This window comes from Pleurodeles waltl, chromosome 6, assembly GCF_031143425.1.
Source record: "Pleurodeles waltl isolate 20211129_DDA chromosome 6, aPleWal1.hap1.20221129, whole genome shotgun sequence".
In the NCBI taxonomy this organism is placed as follows: Eukaryota; Metazoa; Chordata; class Amphibia; order Caudata; family Salamandridae; genus Pleurodeles; species Pleurodeles waltl.
Genome location: NC_090445.1, coordinates 278,404,984 through 278,423,301, shown reverse-complemented (window position 1 = coordinate 278,423,301; position 18,318 = coordinate 278,404,984). Strand labels below are relative to the sequence as shown.

The window sequence follows — 18,318 nt, the reverse complement described above, 5'->3', positions numbered from 1 at the left end:
TTTCTTTAATACCGTCAACAAAAAGCTTGGCAGTTTAATATATTGATTTCAGTAGTGAAGGCAACCTGAAACGAAAGCACTTGCTACATTGTAGCACACATAACATAACTATTACAACCATTTGCTAACACGCACTAATTTAAATATATATTCTTCTGTAGCAAAATAGTTGAAGACGCCTTATTAGCAATAGCAAAAGGCATAGCAGACATGAAGCACAGCTATTAACTGTTAAAATATTACAGGTTAGTTGTGTTGAAAAGTGCGCAGGAAAAGTTGGAACAGACTTTCCTTTTAATTTTTGTGGTTGAGAAAGTGAACACAGGAGATTTAGGGGGTCATTCCGACCCTGGCGGTCATAGACCGCCAGGGCCGGGGACCGCGGATGCACCGCCAACAGGCTGGCGGTGCATCCAGGTCAATTCTGACCGCGGCGGTAAAGCCGCGGTCAGAAAAGGGAAACCGGCGGTTTCCCGCCGGTTTTCCCCTGGCCTGAAGAATCCTCCATGGCGGCGCATGGGGATTCCGACCCCCTTCCCGCCAGCCTGGTTCTGGCGGTTTTGACCGCCAGAAACTGGCTGGCGGGAACAGGTGTCGTGGGGCCCCCTAACAGGGCCCCACAAAGATTTTCAGTGTCTGCATAGCAGACACTGAAAATCGCGACGGGTGCAACTGCACCCGTCGCACCCTTTCCACTCCGCCGGCTCCATTCGGAGCCGGCATCCTCGTGGAAGGGGGTTTCCCGCTGGGCGGGTGGGCGGCCTTCTGGCGGTCGCCCGCCAGCCCAGCGGGAAACTCAGAATGACCGCCGCGGTCTTTTGACCGCGGTACGGTCTTCTGGCAGTTCCCGCTTGGCGGGCGGCGGGAAGAATGACCCCCTTAATGCCTTGAAGTAGCACTTGCTGAAAGCTTCATATGATAAAAGGAGATAAAGCAGCTGTGTACAAGAGAGCTAACGCTGTGTGTTCTTTACTTAAGGTATATATTTGGCTTTCGTGTGTGGGAACACATCAACCATACGTTACTGAGATTCATAAGTGTGACCTGCTCCCAGTATATCTATTTTGCTGCTCACACACACACTGCCGCCCCCACTTCCAAGCGCAGGAGGCACCTCATCCTCATATTACTGGCTTTTACAACTGACCTGTGGTCGGTATGTCAACTCCCGTCTCTTTTACTCACACACAGTGCAGCAGGCACATCACTCCTGCAAGCTATCTTGCTGGCCTGGTGTGACGTGCAAGTTGTATATGTTTCTGCACAATAATATACCTATCTCCCTCTCTTATGCTCTATCTCACTCATCTATCTCTCTCTTTCATACACCATTCTCACTTCACTATTATCATTAACTTCAAATATTCACACACAATTTATTTACGTCCCTTTTCAAAGTTTCCTTCCCTCAAGCACAAGCTTTCCTCCTCTTCTAACAATTCTTCAACATACAGAAAAGGTCCCTCTTTAAACATCTATAACATCCTCTCACCTTCCTTCTCTCTTGCTCTCACACTATTACTGCTCCACTTTCTCAGTATCAATAACAATTACATCAAAAAACGACCTATCCCTTTCATACTTCCTTTCTATCTATTCTCTACAACTATCACCACTATCTATTCACCAAAACACATACTTCTACTACATAAATACCCTAAACAACATAAAATTCCACAAAACACAAATAAACAACTAACACGTCCAATACTATACACATGAGTACAATACACACCACATACAAATACTACACTAAAAGACAGTATAATTTATGTTAGAAATGAGGTATTTGGTTGGCAGTCAGGTTACCCCCTGTCCAAGCAAGAACCCTCACTCTAGTCAGGGTAAGTCACACACAATCCAAATGATCTTGTGCCCACCCTCTGGTAGCTTGGCACTGAGCAGTCAGGCTTAACTTAGAGGGCAATGTGTAAACTATTTGTTCAATAAATCATACAATAACACCATACAGCACCAAAAAACCACACCACGCAGTGTTTAGAAAAATATATAATATTTATCTGGATAAATGCAGATCAAAACGATTAAAGATGCAATAAGTAAATGTTGAGATATCACTAAAAAGTTATATAAAGTGTCTTAAGTGTTATAGAAGCAAACAAAGTCTCTTTGAAGCAGAAAGTACCTGGTTCGCGTGAAAAATCTCTGCAAGGAACCGCAGAGGAGGTGATGCGTGGAAACAAAGGGGTGTGCGTCGATTTCTCGGGCCACACACGGCGATGCACCATTTAGTTTTCACGCAAGGACGGCTGCGCGTTGATTTCCGGCGCTTGGTCGTGGATCCTCTTCGGGTTGCAGGGTTTTCAGACGCCCAGGGGACGATGCGTGGATTTCCTGCGCTGGCAGGACAAAGTCACAGGAGCTGCTTCGATTTGGTGGGCGTTGCACCAAATTTTCTACTGCACGGCAGGTGCTGCATTGATTCCTCTCTTGAGGTCGGGCTGCGTCATTCTGGTTCGGCTGTGTGGCATTCCATTCTGCTGTACGTCGAATTTCCGGTCGCTACGCTGGTGCTGCGTCAATCTTCTCGATGCAAAGTCGGGCTGCAGTGTTCCAGTTTGGCGTGCAGTAAAATTTTCACAGCGGTGCAGGCTTTGCATCGAATTTCGCTGCACAAGGAGTCCTTCTTTTAGAGATGAAGTCCTTTTGATCCTGAGACTTCAGGGAACAGGAGGCAAGCTTTATTCAAGCCCTTGGAGAGTACTTCTTTACCACAGCCAGAGAGCAGAAAGGCAGAAGGGCAACAGCAAGGCAGCATTCCTTCACAGAAAGCAGACAGGTGAGTCCTTCGGGCAGCCAGGCAGTTCTTCTTGGCAGGATGCAGGTTCTGGTTCCAGTTTCTTCTCCAGGAAGTGTCTGAGTTGGTAGGGGCAGAGGTCCTGTTTATATACCCAAATGTGCCTTTGAAGTGGGGGAGACTTCAAAGAGTGTCTTAGAAGTGCACAAGGTCCCCTTTCAGTTCAATCCTGTCTGCCAGGGTTCCAGTAGGGGATGTGGCAGTTCTTTGTGTGGGGGCAGGCTACTGTCCTTTGACATGCAAAGCAAAGGAAGACCCATTCAAAATGCAGATGTATGCAAGTGAGGCTGAGTATCCTGTGTTTGGGGTGTGTCTGAGTGAACGCACAAGGAGCTGTCAACTAAACCAGCCAGACGTGGATTGTAAGGCACAGAAAGATTTAAGTGCAGAGAACTGCTCACTTTCTAAAAATGGGATTTCTAAAATAGTAATATTAAATCCAACGTCACCAGTCATCAGGATTTTGTATCACCATTCTGGCCATACTAAATATGATCTTCCTACTCCTTTCAGATCAGCAGCTACCACTCAAACAATGTATGAGGGCAACCCCAATGTTAGTCTATGAAAGGAGCAGGCCTCACAGCAGTGTAAAAACGAATCCTATGAGTTTTACACTACCAGGACATGTAAACTACACAGACACATGTCCTGCCTTTTGCCTACACAACACCCTGTCCTATGGGTTACCTAGGACATACCTTAGGGGTGTTTTATATGTAGAAAAAGGGGCGTTTTAGGCTCGGCAAGTACTTTTATATGCCAAGTCGAATTGGCAGTGAAACTGCACACACAGACCTTGAAATAGCAGGCCTGCATCAAGCTTAAGGGGCTACTTAAGTGGGTTGCACAGTCAGTGCTGCAGGCCCACTAGTAGCATTTAATCTACAGGCCGGGCACATATAGTGCACTTTACTAGGGACTTATAAGTAAAATAAATAGGCCAATTGGGTATTGTAGGAAGTTGGCTCTGTATATACTATTTCAAAGTAAGAAATAGTGTGCACAGAATCCAAGGGTTTCCCTTAGAGGTAAGATAGTGGGAAAAAGAGATAATTCTAATGCTCTATTTTGTGGTAGTGTGGTCGAGCAGTAGGCTTATCAGAGGTTAGTGTTAAGCATTTGTTGTACACACACAGGCAATAAATGAGGAACACACACTCAAAGGCAATTCCGGGCCAATAGGTTTTTATATGGAAAAATATATTTTCGTAGTTTATTTTAAGAACCACAGTTTCAAGATTTACAAACAATACTTTAAATGAAAGGTATTTCAGGTAGGTACTTTAGGAACTTTGAATTAGCAAAATAGCATATACAGTTTTCACATAAATGACATATAGCTATTTTAAAACTAGACAGTGCAATTTTCAACAGTTCCTGGGGGAGGTAAGTGTTTGTTAGTTTTTGCACGTAAGTAAACCACCTACGGGGTTCAAGTTTGGGTCCAAGGTAGCCCACCATTGGAGCAACCCCAAAGTTACCACACCAGCAGTTCAGGGCCGGTCAGGTGCAGAGGTCAAAGAGGTGCCCAAAACGCATAGGCTTCAATGGAGAAGGGGGTGCCCCGGTTCCAGTCTTCCAGCAGGTAAGTACCCGCGTCTTCGGAGGGCAGACCAGGGGGGTTTTGTAGGGCACCGGGGGGGGGGGGGACAAGTCCACACAAAAAGTACACCCTCAGCGGCACGGGGGCGGCCTGGTGCAGTGTGCAAACAAGCGTCGGGTTCTCTGTAGATTTCAATGGGAGACCAAGGGGTCTCTTCAGCGGTGCAGGCAGGCAAGGGGGGGGCTCCTCGGGGTAGCCACCACCTGGGCAAGGGAGAGGGCCTCCTGGGGGTCACTCCTGCACAGAAGTTCCGTTCCTTCAGGTGCTGGGGGCTGCGGGTGCAGGGTCTTTTCCAGCCGTCGGGACTTTAGGTTCAGGCAGTCGCGGTCAGGGGGAGCCTCGGGATTCCCTCTGCAGGCGTCGCTGTGGGGGCTCAGGGGGGACAACTTTGGTTACTCACGGACTCGGAGTCGCCGGAGGGTCCTCCCTGAGGTGTTGGTTCTCCACCAGTCGAGTCGGGTCGCCGGGTGCAGTGTTGCAAGTCTCACGCTTCTTGCGGGGAGTTGCAGGGGTCTTTAAATCTGCTCCTTTGAAACAAAGTTGCAGTTCTTTTGGAGCAGTGCCGCTGTCCTCGGGAGTTTCTTGTCTTTCTTGAAGCAGGGCAGTCCTCTGAGGATTCAGAGGTCGCTGGTCCTTTGGAAAGCGTCGCTGGAGCAGGTTTCTTTGGAAGGCAGGAGACAGGCCGGTAAGTCTGAGGCCAAAGCAGTTGGTGTCTTCTTTTCTTCCTCTGCAGGGGTCTTTCAGCTCAGCAGTCCTCTTCTTCTTGTTAGTTGCAGGAATCTAAATTCTTAGGTTCAGGGAATACTAAATTTAAGGGCGTGTTTAGGTCTGGGGGGTTAGTAGCCAATGGCTACTAGCCCTGAGGGTGGGTACACCCTCTTTGTGCCTCCTGCCAAGGGGAGGGGGTCACATCCCTAATCCTATTGGGGGATCCTCCATCTGCAAGATGGAGGATTTCTAAAAGTTAGAGTCACTTCAGCTCATGACACCTTAGGGGCTGTCCTGACTGGCCAGTGACTCCTCCTTGTTATTCTCATTATTTCCCCCGGCCTTGCCACCAAAAGTGGGGCCGTGGCCGGAGGGGGCGGGCAACTCCACTAGCTGGAGTGCCCTGTGGTGCTGGAACAAAGGGGGTGAGCCTTTGAGGCTCACCGCCAGGTGTTACAGCTCCTGCCTGGGGGAGGTGTTAGCATCTCCACCCAGTGCAGGCTTTGTTACTGGCCTCAGAGTGACAAAGGCACTCTCCCTATGGGGCCAGCAACATGTCTCGGTTGTGGCAGGCTGCTGGAACCAGTCAGCCTACACAGATAGTCGGTTAAGGTTTCAGGGGGCACCTCTAAGGTGCCCTCTGGGGTGTATTTTACGATAAAATGTAAACTTCCCAGTTTTCAGTGTAGCCATTATGGTGCTGTGGAGTTCGTGTAAAACAGTCTCCCAGACCATATACTCTTATGGCTACCCTGCACTTACAATGTCTAAGGTATTGCTTAGACACTGTAGGGGCACAGTGCCCTCACCTATGGTATAGTGCACCCTGCTTTAGGGCTGTAAGGCCTGCTAGAGGGGTGACTTATCTATACCTGTATAGGCAGGCAGTGAGAGGCTGGCATGGCACCCTGAGGGGAGTGCCATGTCGACTTACTCGTTTTGTTCTCACCAGCACACACAAGCTGGCAAGTAGTGTGTCTGTGCTGAGTGAGGGGTCTCCAGGGTGGCATAAGACATGCTGCAGCCCTTAGAGACCTTCCCTGGCATCAGGGCCCTTGGTACCAGAGGTACCAGTTACAAGGGACTTACCTGGATGCCAGGGTGTGCCAATTGTGGATACAAAAGTACAGGTTAGGGAAAGCACACTGGTGCTTGGGCCTGGTTAGCAGACCTCAGCACACTTTCAATTCAAAACATAGCATCAGCAAAGGCAAAAAGTCAGGGGGTAACCATGCCAAGGAGGCATTTCCTTACACTAGGCCTCCCTTGCGGGACTGCTCAGCTTACCGCTCCATATCACTCCTCAATACGGAGCTCAAGATTTTCTCTACAGTATTGGCCCGGAGATTGAAAAGGGTGCTGCCCGCGTTGGTTCACCAGGATCAGTGCGGTTTCATGCCTGCCAGAAGTACCTGTCACTGTATCAGTCGCTTGCACGTAGCCCTGGTACAGGGCTCTTCTTACCCCTCCACTAGCGCTTCTGCTGGTGGACTTTGAAAAGGCATTCGACACAGTAGATTGGTCGCACCTATGTTGTGTCGTTGCGAGGATGGGGCTCGGGCCGCGGTTCTGGGCGTTAGTGGGCCTTCTTTATTCTACCCTGTCAGCCTGGGTGCAGGTCAATGGGGCGGTCTCGGATCGGTTCCCTATTCACAGGGGGACCCACCAGGGTTGTCCCCTCTCCCCGCTCCTCTTTGGTTTGGAGATGGAGCTGCTGGCGAAAACTAATTCGGGAGGACCCCCTGGTCGAGGGATGGTCGTGGCCCACCAGGAGGGAGGACCGTATAGCGTTGTATGCGGACGATGTCTTTTTGTACAAGGCTAACCCGGCCAGCAGTGGTCCCAGGGTGATGCAGCTTCTGGGGCTGTTCGCAGAAGCGTCAGGTCTAGTGGTTAATCCTAGTAAATCTTTATTGATCCCGCTGAACCACTCTAGGGATTGTTACGACTGGCAGCACAGCATTCCTATCAAACGAAATAGCTTTTGGTACTTGGGGATCCATATAGCTCTGTTGATGGAGTTGGCATGGGCTCTGAATGTCAAGCCTCTGGTCAGGCGGGTTATGGAGGACCTCCAGAGATGTAGATCCTTTCCGCTCAATATCCTCGGGCGGATCGCGCATTATAAGATGATGGTCCTCCCCCGGTTTCTTTACCTACTTCAAAGCTTCCCTTATCACCTACCCAGACGGTGGTTCGCCGGCATGGATGCAGCGGCACAATAGTTTTTGTGGCACAGGTCCCGTCTGAGCTTGGAGCGTCGGGTCTGCCAGCGGGATGTCTACGAGGGTGGAATGGGGATGTCCAACCTTCACCTTTATCACTTGGCAATGAACCTGCTGGTAATTAACAACTGACTGGGGGGTGGATGGTCAGACCCCACCTATCAGCTGGAGCTCCTGTCCATTGGTTTCCCTGACTTGTTCGGGATGCTCTATGGGGACCCTGTGTCCCGTGGGATTCCTGAGGTGACAAGGGTGGTGCTTATAGGGTGCAGGCGGCGCAGCGCGCGTCGGGGTGGTGGCGTCGGCTTACCCAACAAACCCCATTGTGGCACGGTGCTTGGCTGAGGGAGGTCTCGGCGCTCCGGGGGTTCCATAGGCATATCAGTTCTTGGAGACATCTGGGCGGGCACGCGCATGCGGTCCTTCCAGGAACTTCAACAGCAATTCTCGCTAAGCCAGAACCAGTTCCATAAGTACTTGCAGCTCCGTTATGCCCTTCAAATGCACCTTCAGGCCGGGTCGGTTCTCCCAGAATTTAGTCCTGTGGAAACCGAGACACTTATGGGACACCTTGGCAAAGGGGGGTGCCGCGTATATACTGCATGTTGACTACTAATATATCGCAGCCACTTGACACGCTTCGTGCCAGATGGGAACACTGGGTGGGTCTGATGACGGAGGAGGTTTTGGAGAGACGCCCTGATGGCTCAGAGACTATTGACTATGTCCTCCAGATTGAGATTGGTGCAGACTTATTTTCTTCATGCAGCATATCTCTCGCCTGGAAGGCTGCACGCGGCCGGCCTAAGGCAGCAAGCGGAGTGCCCACGGTGTGCGAGCCCGTCTGCAGACTTTTTTCATATGGTGTGGACATGCCCCGAGATCGTTGCCTACTGGCGCACAGTGTTAGCAGAGGTGTCAGGGGTTTCGCGGGAGGAGATGGAGCCCTCCCCCATACCTGTCCTGCTGGGGGTTCTCGAGTGAGTGGGCTCCAGCAGGGCAGAGCGCATTTTTGTAGGGATGGCTTGTTTGGTGGCCAAAAGGGACACTGCCTCAGGCTGGAGAGCGGAGTCGGCCCCTACGCTGGCGAAGTGGCGCTGAGAGGTGGACTGGTGTCCCTCTCAAGAAAAACTGGTGTACGAAGCACGGGGCTGTCCGGCTAAATATGAGCGGCCGTGGGGGAGATGGACGGGATCCTGGGAGGAAGACTTGGGGTGTGATCCCTAGGCGTGAGCGGGGGTAGCGCACCCAAGACTTTATGCTGAATATATGGGGACTGTAAGTCCAGTGCAAATGATTTATCTGTGTAGTGCTCATTCAGAGGATGTGTATTGTGGCCAGTGGTGTTCTGCTGTGTTGGCTTTTTGTTCAGTAATAAAATCAATAAAGCTGTTTTATAAAAATAAAAAAAGATTTGAAATCAATGACAAATGGGAAGTAAGGTTGTGTATGCTATGAGCCTTCTAGTGGCAACATTCCTAGAAATTCCACTGTCAGTGATAAGCATGGCATTTGCACATGGTACACTACAATGTGAAAAATGCTACTCTTCAGTCTATGGCATTTGATCAGTGAGAAACATGCAGTTAATCAATACACATTGTTTGATGCTAACAAAAAATCTGTCATTTTCTATATTTTTATTTAACTCTTTTCACGGATTTTTATGTGTCACAGACACAACACAGAGAAATAGGACATGAATGAGTGACACAATATATATATCACCTACAACTAAGAAAAGTGGCTACTTACACTGAAGACCAGGTAGAACTCTATATTCTTTCCTCAAACCTCAGTCTAGTTGTTAGTACAAATTATTTTTTTCTTTTGAATGTAATGATGCAAAGACTCAGTGTTAAACTAGAAAGATAAATAGTTTTGTTATGTGTTTTAGCACCTTCACACATGCAATAACACACTGTGCAAGAAACAATTGGATGAAAAAAATATTACTTGCCCTCTGAGGAAGAATCTTATCTGCCATTTTTCTTCTTTTTACACTGCAGAAAAACATGACACAATTAATAAAAATATCCGTAAGGAATTATTCCAAAGAAATTCACAAACCAACTTCTGCGACTAATGTCTACTGAGTAGATGCCCTAAAGGGCTACACTGAAAGCAAAATGTAAAGGGAGTGGGAATTTACTTTGCTGGTGACCGAGTTTGAAACAGTGGAGTAGCATCAAAAACAGCCTCAAGCCAAAGAAAGCCCAGGTGAATGTTAGACACACATAGTCCACGTGTGGTGTGTATAATCGCCATATCAGACCTCAAAGCCCTTACAGAACAAACACAGAAAAAACACTTTGTCTAACCACAAATTAACCCTCAACTGTTTCACTTCCTGGTTTTAAAAAAATCATATAAACCTATGAAGAAAGTGGAAAAATCAGCCCGTCCCTTTGAGCTAGCTCCCAAGAGAAACTTGCACGCAAAAAAGCCCAAAGATTTCTAAACACACATATTAAGTGTTGGAAAATGGCCCTCTCTGAAGGGTCATCTTAGACATTTTGCCTTCCTCCTCTTTTCCTGGCCTCATTTATGTTGGTTTTAGGATGCTGGGCACTTTACCACTGCTAACCAGTACTAAAGTGCATTTGCTCTCTCCCTAAAACATGGTAACATTGGCTCATACCCAATTGGCATATTTAATTAACTTATAAGTCCCTAGTAAAGTGCACTATATGTGCCCAGGGCCTGTAAATTAAATGCACTGATTGTGCCATCCATAAAAGTAACCCCTTAACCATGACTCAGGCCTGCAGTTTCAAGGCCTGTGTGTGCAGTTTCACTGCCAATTCAACTTGGCATTAAAACTACTTGCCAAGCCTTAAACGCCATTTTACTACATAGAAGTCACCCCTAAGGAAGGCCAGAGGTAGCCCATATGGCAGGGTGTTTTGTAAGTAAGAGGCAGGACATATTCCTTTATATTTTACATGTCCTGCTGGTAATAAACACCCTATTTCATTTTCATTACAGTGAAGACTTCTCCCCTCATAGGGCAGGGTTGAAAATTCCATTATATACTTTTAAGTGGTAATTTCTGATCTGAAAGGAGTGGCAGTGTCATGCTTGGTATGGTTGGAATGGTAGTGCGAAATCCTGCTTTCTGGTAAAGTTGGATTTAATATTACTATTTTAGAAATGCCACTTTTATACAGTACAAATTACCCTGGCTATAATCTACTAATTTTCTTGACATGTATGTTTAGTCACTTGTGATTTCAAATATTCTAAAATATTTTGAACACAAACGTATCCGTTGAACCACATCCACCTTATTCAAAAACATTAAACACAATTCAAACATAAAACCTCACAAAGTAACAAACATCGATACTTATTCCTCTGACCAGTCAACAAATAAATGTAAAGGTTGTCATTACATGTGTTAGTGCATTTCTTCTTTCAATGTCTACTGGGGGTTCTTAACCAGTCCTGTTACAGTAGACTTTAACAATTCATATAACGTTTTTGGTTGTCTACTGTACAACATAAATCCATAAAGGAACTCCCCAAGTATATCCGTCGATGTGTTTTGAACCTCTTAATACTGTCAGGTTCTCATCAGGACCCTGACTGGTTCAAATTCTCGGACCTTTTGTGAATGAGCACATGCAACTTGTTTTTGTAGAATTCTAGAATTATTTCTTCCCTTCAAAGGCGACTTCTTTCTGGCATCCATTTGAATTCACATATTTCTCTGAGAAATGAGCACATTTGATGTGAGCAGAAACTGGAGAGACGATAAGCCACAATTAACAATATGTCAACCAACCTAGCATCCACAGCCCAGATTTAGGGTGGCTGTAGACTTCTGCCATTTTGAAAATGGCCAATGTGGGCATGGGTTTTCCCCTGGAATTTTTATCGGATTGGCTAGTGCATGTCCAAGAGTCATTTCCACCCACTGGCTTGTGCCAGGCATAAATGTAGCACCTCTAGGTACTCATTTTCTGGATCTGCAGAGGATCAGAAGGGAATTGAACCTGCTGTCCGTGGCCTGAGAGGAGTCCTGAAAGGTTGGGCTTGGTTTCTTCTGTACAGAGGACAAAGAAGTTGGTGGCCCTCACTTAATGTTTATGTAAATCTGTATCAGATTATAACTTCCTGCTTACTGAAATGCACTAAGCCTCGACATGAAATTGCAGTCAACCCTGCTAGAGAATCTAGCCATTAGGGGGTTCCATCAAATAAGGCACTATGATTTATTTTAAAACAAAGATGACACAGCTACATATTCCTTGACAGAGTAGAAGGCATTTAGAATTGTAATTGGAGGATATATATACAAACTACAGTGGGGACAATAAAAACTCCAATATGTGAATCGGAGAAGTTAGAGGATCGGTTGGGGTGCCTCCAAACTAGCACAGATCGGGGTGAAGCAGGCAATATCTCCTAGTTAGAAGCCCAACAAAGTTACGTATTTCAATAGAACAATTGAGGTCTCTTGAATATAAATTTCATGAGGCCAGGTCGCACTCAGAGTCATACAAAACTGGCAGAATGCTCTTATACTCCTCTCTTACCAGACAGGAACAAACGTTGGCCACCATATTTCTTTTCAGAATATAGCAGTCTATATTTAACTTGAAATTAATTCAGTATTTCATGAATATTACACTGGAATGTATAGCACAGTAACATATGGCTCATCCAAGTTCATGTCCAGCTATTAATAGGGTCTGAAATGTTCAGGTTTTGCCCCAGAGCATAGTGATGAAAGACCTGAACATAGTGTAAGAGGTTTTGGGAGCAGTTAAGGAACACCCATAGGCCATGCGCCAGGTCTTGATAGATTATGTATAGAATTTTGCAACTCCTGTATCTCACTATTGGTACCTAATTTAGCTCCACTCTTTACACATTTCGTGAAATCTGCATTTTACCCCACCCAACACCTCTTCACTGTGGAAGCACGCTAAGTGTCTTTGCCTAAACCAGGTAGAGACCAGCTCAGGGTGTCATTTTACAGGGTTTTATCCACAGTCAACAATGACTGCAAGGTAATGACCAACATCACTGATCAATCCTGATAAAATGGATTTATTGTAGTTGGAAACAATAGAGGATGTGTCTATTTGTTTGTGTGCAGCTTGCTAGGTATTGGAGCTAGAAAAGGCCTTTGACACCCTTAGTTGAAAATATAGGTTCACTGCCATGACTAGGTTTGGGATGAGCCCTAATTTGCGCTGTTGGATTCAACTGTTGTATACTGAATAAATAGCTAAAACTAGGACTTGTAGACCTGTGTCTCAGTCATTGGGAGTGTGATGGGGCATCTGTCACTAGGGCATGCTGCCACCATACCTATTTCTCTTGCTAGAAAGCCCATGGCTCCTAAACTTTGACTGGCAGGTTACAACTGGGGCATTCTTCTCTCTGATACAATTCATAATGTTTTGTTATATGAAGATGACACAATGGTATATTCAAAAGCATGTGATGACATCCATATCCCTAATACTATATATCCTAAACATCTTTTAATTTGCACCAGGCTTAAGTATTAATTGATCTATGTCCTACATCTTTCTATTAAACCCTTCATGTACGAAACGTAGTATGAAGATTGGGAAATAAGACAATTAAATAGAAACCAATAAAATTCCACTACTTGGAAATTAACATATATAATTCCAACCATTCCAACCAAGCCTTATTAGATGCCAACTTTATTAACGCATTATCCTTACTTATGTCACAACTTACCTTTTGGAAATCATTATCTGTTGCAACAACAGGCAGAATTACCTGCCTTTCCAATTTCTGTCCGGGCATTGTGCTGCCCCCACCCAAGCTTGCTGCTTCTTCCCCCACTCCTACTTGCCATCCATTGTCCAAGTCTGAGGCCCTGCTCACTAATTACAGCCCTGTGTTGCCGTTGTTCTGCCACTGCCCTTCCCACCAGACCATAACAGCTAGCTTGCTGTCCCATTCACCTCCTCCCTACCCTCTGTTGTTCGAGTCCATGGACCAGACCCTCCTTCCTGCCCTGAATGGTCCGTTCTACTGCAACTGTCTCTTCTGTCTGTCCGGTATGGTCAGCTTGCTGCCCTTGTTTCTTTCCCCTCTGCTCGCTGTTGTCCATGCGCATGGCCCTGTCCCCTCCCAATTGGTTTCCATGGTCCGTTGCGGTGCACTGCCATCCGGCTTGCCCAGTGTGTTGTATTGTGCTGCTGCAAACCCTGACCCTTGCCCTATAAGGTCAGTTTGGTGCTCCTGCCCATCTCGCTCCTGACTTCTGTTATTTGAGTGCAGGTCCAATGTACCTTACTTGACAACATTTTGAACTTGGAAGGATGGAGATGAAGATTTTGAAAAAACAAACCTAGGGAATTGATTTTCCTCACTGACTTACATTGGCAAAGAGGAGACTGTAGGCAGGACGCAGCTAAAATAAAGCCCTTTTGGGCCTAGAACATTCAAAGTCATGTATGATTGTACTACCACTGACACATACTATAGTATGGCAAACAAAACTAGCTATTTCAAGCCCTACTACAGCAATTTCCTTATTTTGCCACCTTTCTGCAGATCTACATACTGGGGCTGGAGGAAGCAGTAAGCAATGGTTCCAGGGCTGGAGTGTTTTGAGACCATGAACACCTACGAACATGCATGTTTTAAGGTTTTAAAAAGCTCTTTTTTAATCTTTTCCCTTACTGAGAAAGGTTAGGAATTTACTCCTGACAAAGGCAGAAGTAGACGTTCTTATAGGGTTGGGCAAAAGTGGTTGTAGGAAAACTAAACCTGTTAACACACAATAGATTTTCGCATGAACAAATCTACACATGCATATTTGCTCGTGCTAAAATACAGTTTGAGGAGTACGATTTCCTGGTATATATCTGTGAATCCTTGTGAATTCATAAAAGCCACTAATTAGACTTTCTTTAAGAACTGGGTCCCTAACTAGGTTTGGCCTTAAACAAGACATTTTGTTTTTATTAAAATTCTATTTCTTTCTCTATCCGTCTATCAGCTGGCTTTATTGTGAGTGATAGCATGCTACTCTTCCACAAGGAGCGTATTGGCACACAAAGCATATTTGTTCAGTGCCAGCAACTACTATGGCAATGTGTGCTTTTTGAGACTAATTTTCTTTTTGCCAATGTTTGTTACAATTCTGAGGACCTGGCAGCTCCCACAACAATAAAGTATTACAAAAGCCATATCAAAACAAGACACACATTGACAAAACCAAAAGACTGACCACCAATGTCAGATTGGTTGGTTTTGCCAGTGCTTGCTTATTTTCTTGTTTCCCATAATCTTGTTGAACATGGTTACACTGATTTTCCATTATGATTATTTAAAAAAAAAAATACTAGCATGCATCAACACATTTTACTAAATGATGCTTTAAAGAAATAGTATCTAAAAGTTCACACTAATTTAGCAAAACATTTTTTCCTACTAGCATTTTTTTCTGAACATTTTATTTTGAAAGCAAAGAACCAGAAGCTACTGCAAACATTTACACCTAATCAGACAGCATTCTGGGAGCATTTTACATACCCTTATATTGTTAAATATTTCAAACGTTTATGTACACACTTTTTTACTGAAACCACTGTCAGTAGTGTAGTGTGACCTGAGAATGTTTATTTAGAGCGCTCACCCTAATAATAAAGGCTTTGCATTAATGAACCACAAATACAAGTTCAAACACCATTAACTATAGACACAAATATTAATTCAACTGCAGACAATTTCCTTCTTTGTAGACTGGCAGTCAAAGGGTTTGTGCTGCAGGGGGTAGGGCCTACTTGCAAATGAACATGAAAACCTGTTGTCCTTGACCCCAAACTATATGCCCTGGGCGTCAGGCTATAAGAATTCTACACCGAGTGGAGGCCCGTCCTTTAGGGCTGAGGGGCCACACACCTGCACCTTTTGCCCCTCAAGAAGAGTGTCTGTCAGGCTGAACAAAGGCCAGCCTGACAGACACTCTTCATTTTCAGCTCAGGCAGCCAGGAGTGAGCCATGCGCGATTTACGCAGACTCCTGGCTGCCTGAGCTGAACTTTGCTGGGCTTAGGAGGTCAGAGCTCCTATGGGCGTGACCTCCTCGGCTCAGCAAAGGTGCCTCGAGGCCCTCCCCTGGGTGACGAGGAAAGAGTCACCCATTGACACTCACCCTGGGCGCTTCAGGTTTAAGCCCTGAAGCACCCAGGGCGAGTGTCAATCAGTGACACTTCGTCACAGAGTGGGGTGGGGTCAGCAGTCTCACTGACCCCATCCCACTCTGTGATGAGGCTGGGACTGCTGCCTTCCAAATGGAGCCAGCGGTGTTGCGGCTGTGCGACGGGTGCAGTTACTCCCGCCCGGACAAAAGTGGTGGGAAACTGCCGGTCCTGGCGGTGCGACCGCAGCGCTTCCACCGCGGTCGTAATCCCCAGGATTTCACCGCCAGCCTGTAGGTGGTGAAATCCGTCAAAACAACCCTGGCAGTCAAAGACCGCCAGGGTTGTATTGACCCCCTAAATGTTTTAGCAGGGAAATTATTTTTAGATGTGTGACAAAGGTCATTAAGGGTACACTTAAATTAAGGCTATCTGTTGCAGGAAAACATGCTCTGTAATGGTAGATGGTGGTGGGATGCTAGTACAACTAGATTGGGTGTTGTGTTGTGCTGTGCCAGGTGGGTGGTAAGAACAGAACTGTAGCTTTTATATTACACATACTGAAAGGAGCAGCATTACCTTCCAGCAAAATTGAATAGAAGTCCTTGACTTACGTATAGGCAGTATATAATAATGCAGCCAGGAGAATGTAAGTTTTATATACTGATAATAAACCACTAGTTAACGTAAAGTGTGAAAAAGGAATAGTTATGCTTCATCAAGATCAGTGAGGTTAATTTGTAAACTACAATAGTTTAGTTTTTAAATTACATATAATCCATGTGGTTCAATGGTAAAAGCAGACTGCTTATCTCAAATGCCTCTGTTAGGAGAAGAAACGGATTATGTTATTCATTGGCTACACTACTAAAAAAATAAGCTTGCTGTTAAAGCGGACGACTGGGAGAAGAATTGGAAGAGTGACAGTGTATCAGGGTGTGGCAAGGTGTATTTGAGAAGAGTGTCCATCAAACAGTAGATCTTAGTATGAGGAAATGTGTGTTTTCAATCAAATCAGTGCTGAACTTTGTGAAGAGGGGGAAACTATAATGATAGATGAAAAAGTTGTTCAGTCTTATTCAATGAGGAAGCATATCGTACAGTGTGCATATGAAGGACACCTTCTTGGGTCGCATTAATGGTGGCCATGGATGGATGTTATTTCATGGTGGAATCTTCTGTAAATTTCTGTTGGGCGTGTATACTGTTGAATAAGCACTTGTCAGTTGCTAAGACACCCTTGATAAGTGTGCGTTTGCGAGAAGGCCATTGGAGAAGATTGCTATTGTTTTTTTACGGCCGTTTTGATGTTTACTGGAACACAAACACATTATTTAATCGTGATTATTGATTATTACTCAAAATGGACACATTATTCATTTAAAAGAGGAACCATCACAATTCTATCAAAATCTAAATTAAGTTGTTTGTATTGGAGCGTATGACAAAGGTCATTGGGTCAGCTAACGGGGCACAGTTTGTCTCAGGAAGGATAATCGGTTTTCTGGAGCCAATGGGTACTGTGCACATCTATGTTGGTCTTTCTTAACCGCAACCAAATGAGGTGGTGAAAATGATGAACACGTTTATCAAGGAAGGCAAACAAACAACTGTGGCTACTGGTCTGCATGCAAAGGAGCACGTGAAGGAAAAAATCGAATGCTCCACATGCCACGATTGGGGAGCATCATTTAAATTATTGAGAAGAATGGTTGCTCTTATTAGGCTTTTTCCTGGGTAGCCTAAGGACAAGTATGGTGTCTAGGATGTTGGACAAATTGATGTCATGAAAGGAGTTGGAAGACCTCTGTTGCAGGAAGATTGAACACAAGAATAAGTGTTGATATAACAGGAAATTAGGGTGAAAATCACTCTGTTCCTATGTGTGCTAATCTTCAATTAGAAATGTTGAAATAAAAAGCTTAACAAGCCATGTGCCTTTCGAATCACAGTGTCTTGAAACAATGTACTGTAGGACTGACTTTAGCCTTTAGTGTGTATGTTTGTAAAGGAGACTGACTTCCCTCCACCTCATAGTAGCCAGGAAAATCACTTTATAATTCAGGACATGTTATTAGGAAAAAACGACTAAAATAAATTGTGATGTTCAAGTCCAAGCCACAAAGGTTTATTTAAAGCTTAGAATAATTATAGAAAGCAAAAGACAATTGGTTATTGTTAGAACTGGGGTCTTTGGTTGGCAGTCAGGTTACCCCCTCCTGTCCAAGCAAGGACTCTCACTCTAGTCAGGGTAAAGGAGAATCACCCTCAGTTAACCCCCGCTCGCCCCCTTGGTAGCCTGGCACGAGCAGGCAGGCTTAACTTCAGAAATAAGGTGTAAAGTATTTGTACCAACACACACAGTGACTCAGTGAAAACACTACAAAATGACACAACATAGTTTTAGAAAAATAGATGATATTTATCTAAACAAAACAAGACCAAAACGGCAAGAATCCAACATATACAAGTCAAGTTTTGAATTTAAAAAGCAAAAGAGTCTTAAATCCTTTAGAAAACGGTGAGACCACTGTTAGCAAACAAAAGTACCTGGGTAGCATCAAAACAAAAAAGCCTGAGCATCAGAAAAGGCCAGCGATGCGTCGACTTCTCACTCGCAAGCGAGAGCTTTGCGTCATTCCTCCTCCGGTCGGGTCGGCATGCGTTGTTTCTTCTCCCCCGCAAGAGAGTGATGCGTCGTTCCGGACGAGCACCTCTGGTTCAGCCAGGCTTTGCGTTGATTTCAAGAAACCGCACTGCGTTGGGGCTTGTGTCGTTAACAGCAGCTGCTGCGGGTGTTGTGTGTCGTTTCTCCAGCCAC

The 18,318-nt window shown here is 45.4% G+C and overlaps 1 protein-coding gene across 1 annotated transcript in view; it reads right to left on the bottom strand.

Moving 5' to 3' along the window:
* The window catches only part of SMARCD2 (SWI/SNF related BAF chromatin remodeling complex subunit D2), a 631,810-nt gene that overhangs the window by 428,063 nt on the left and 185,429 nt on the right, over positions 1–18,318 (bottom strand). The window contains exon 3 of the mRNA XM_069238057.1: positions 9,318–9,360. Coding sequence (XP_069094158.1) covers positions 9,318–9,360 — 43 coding nt within the window. The remainder of the gene's footprint in view (positions 1–9,317; positions 9,361–18,318) is intronic.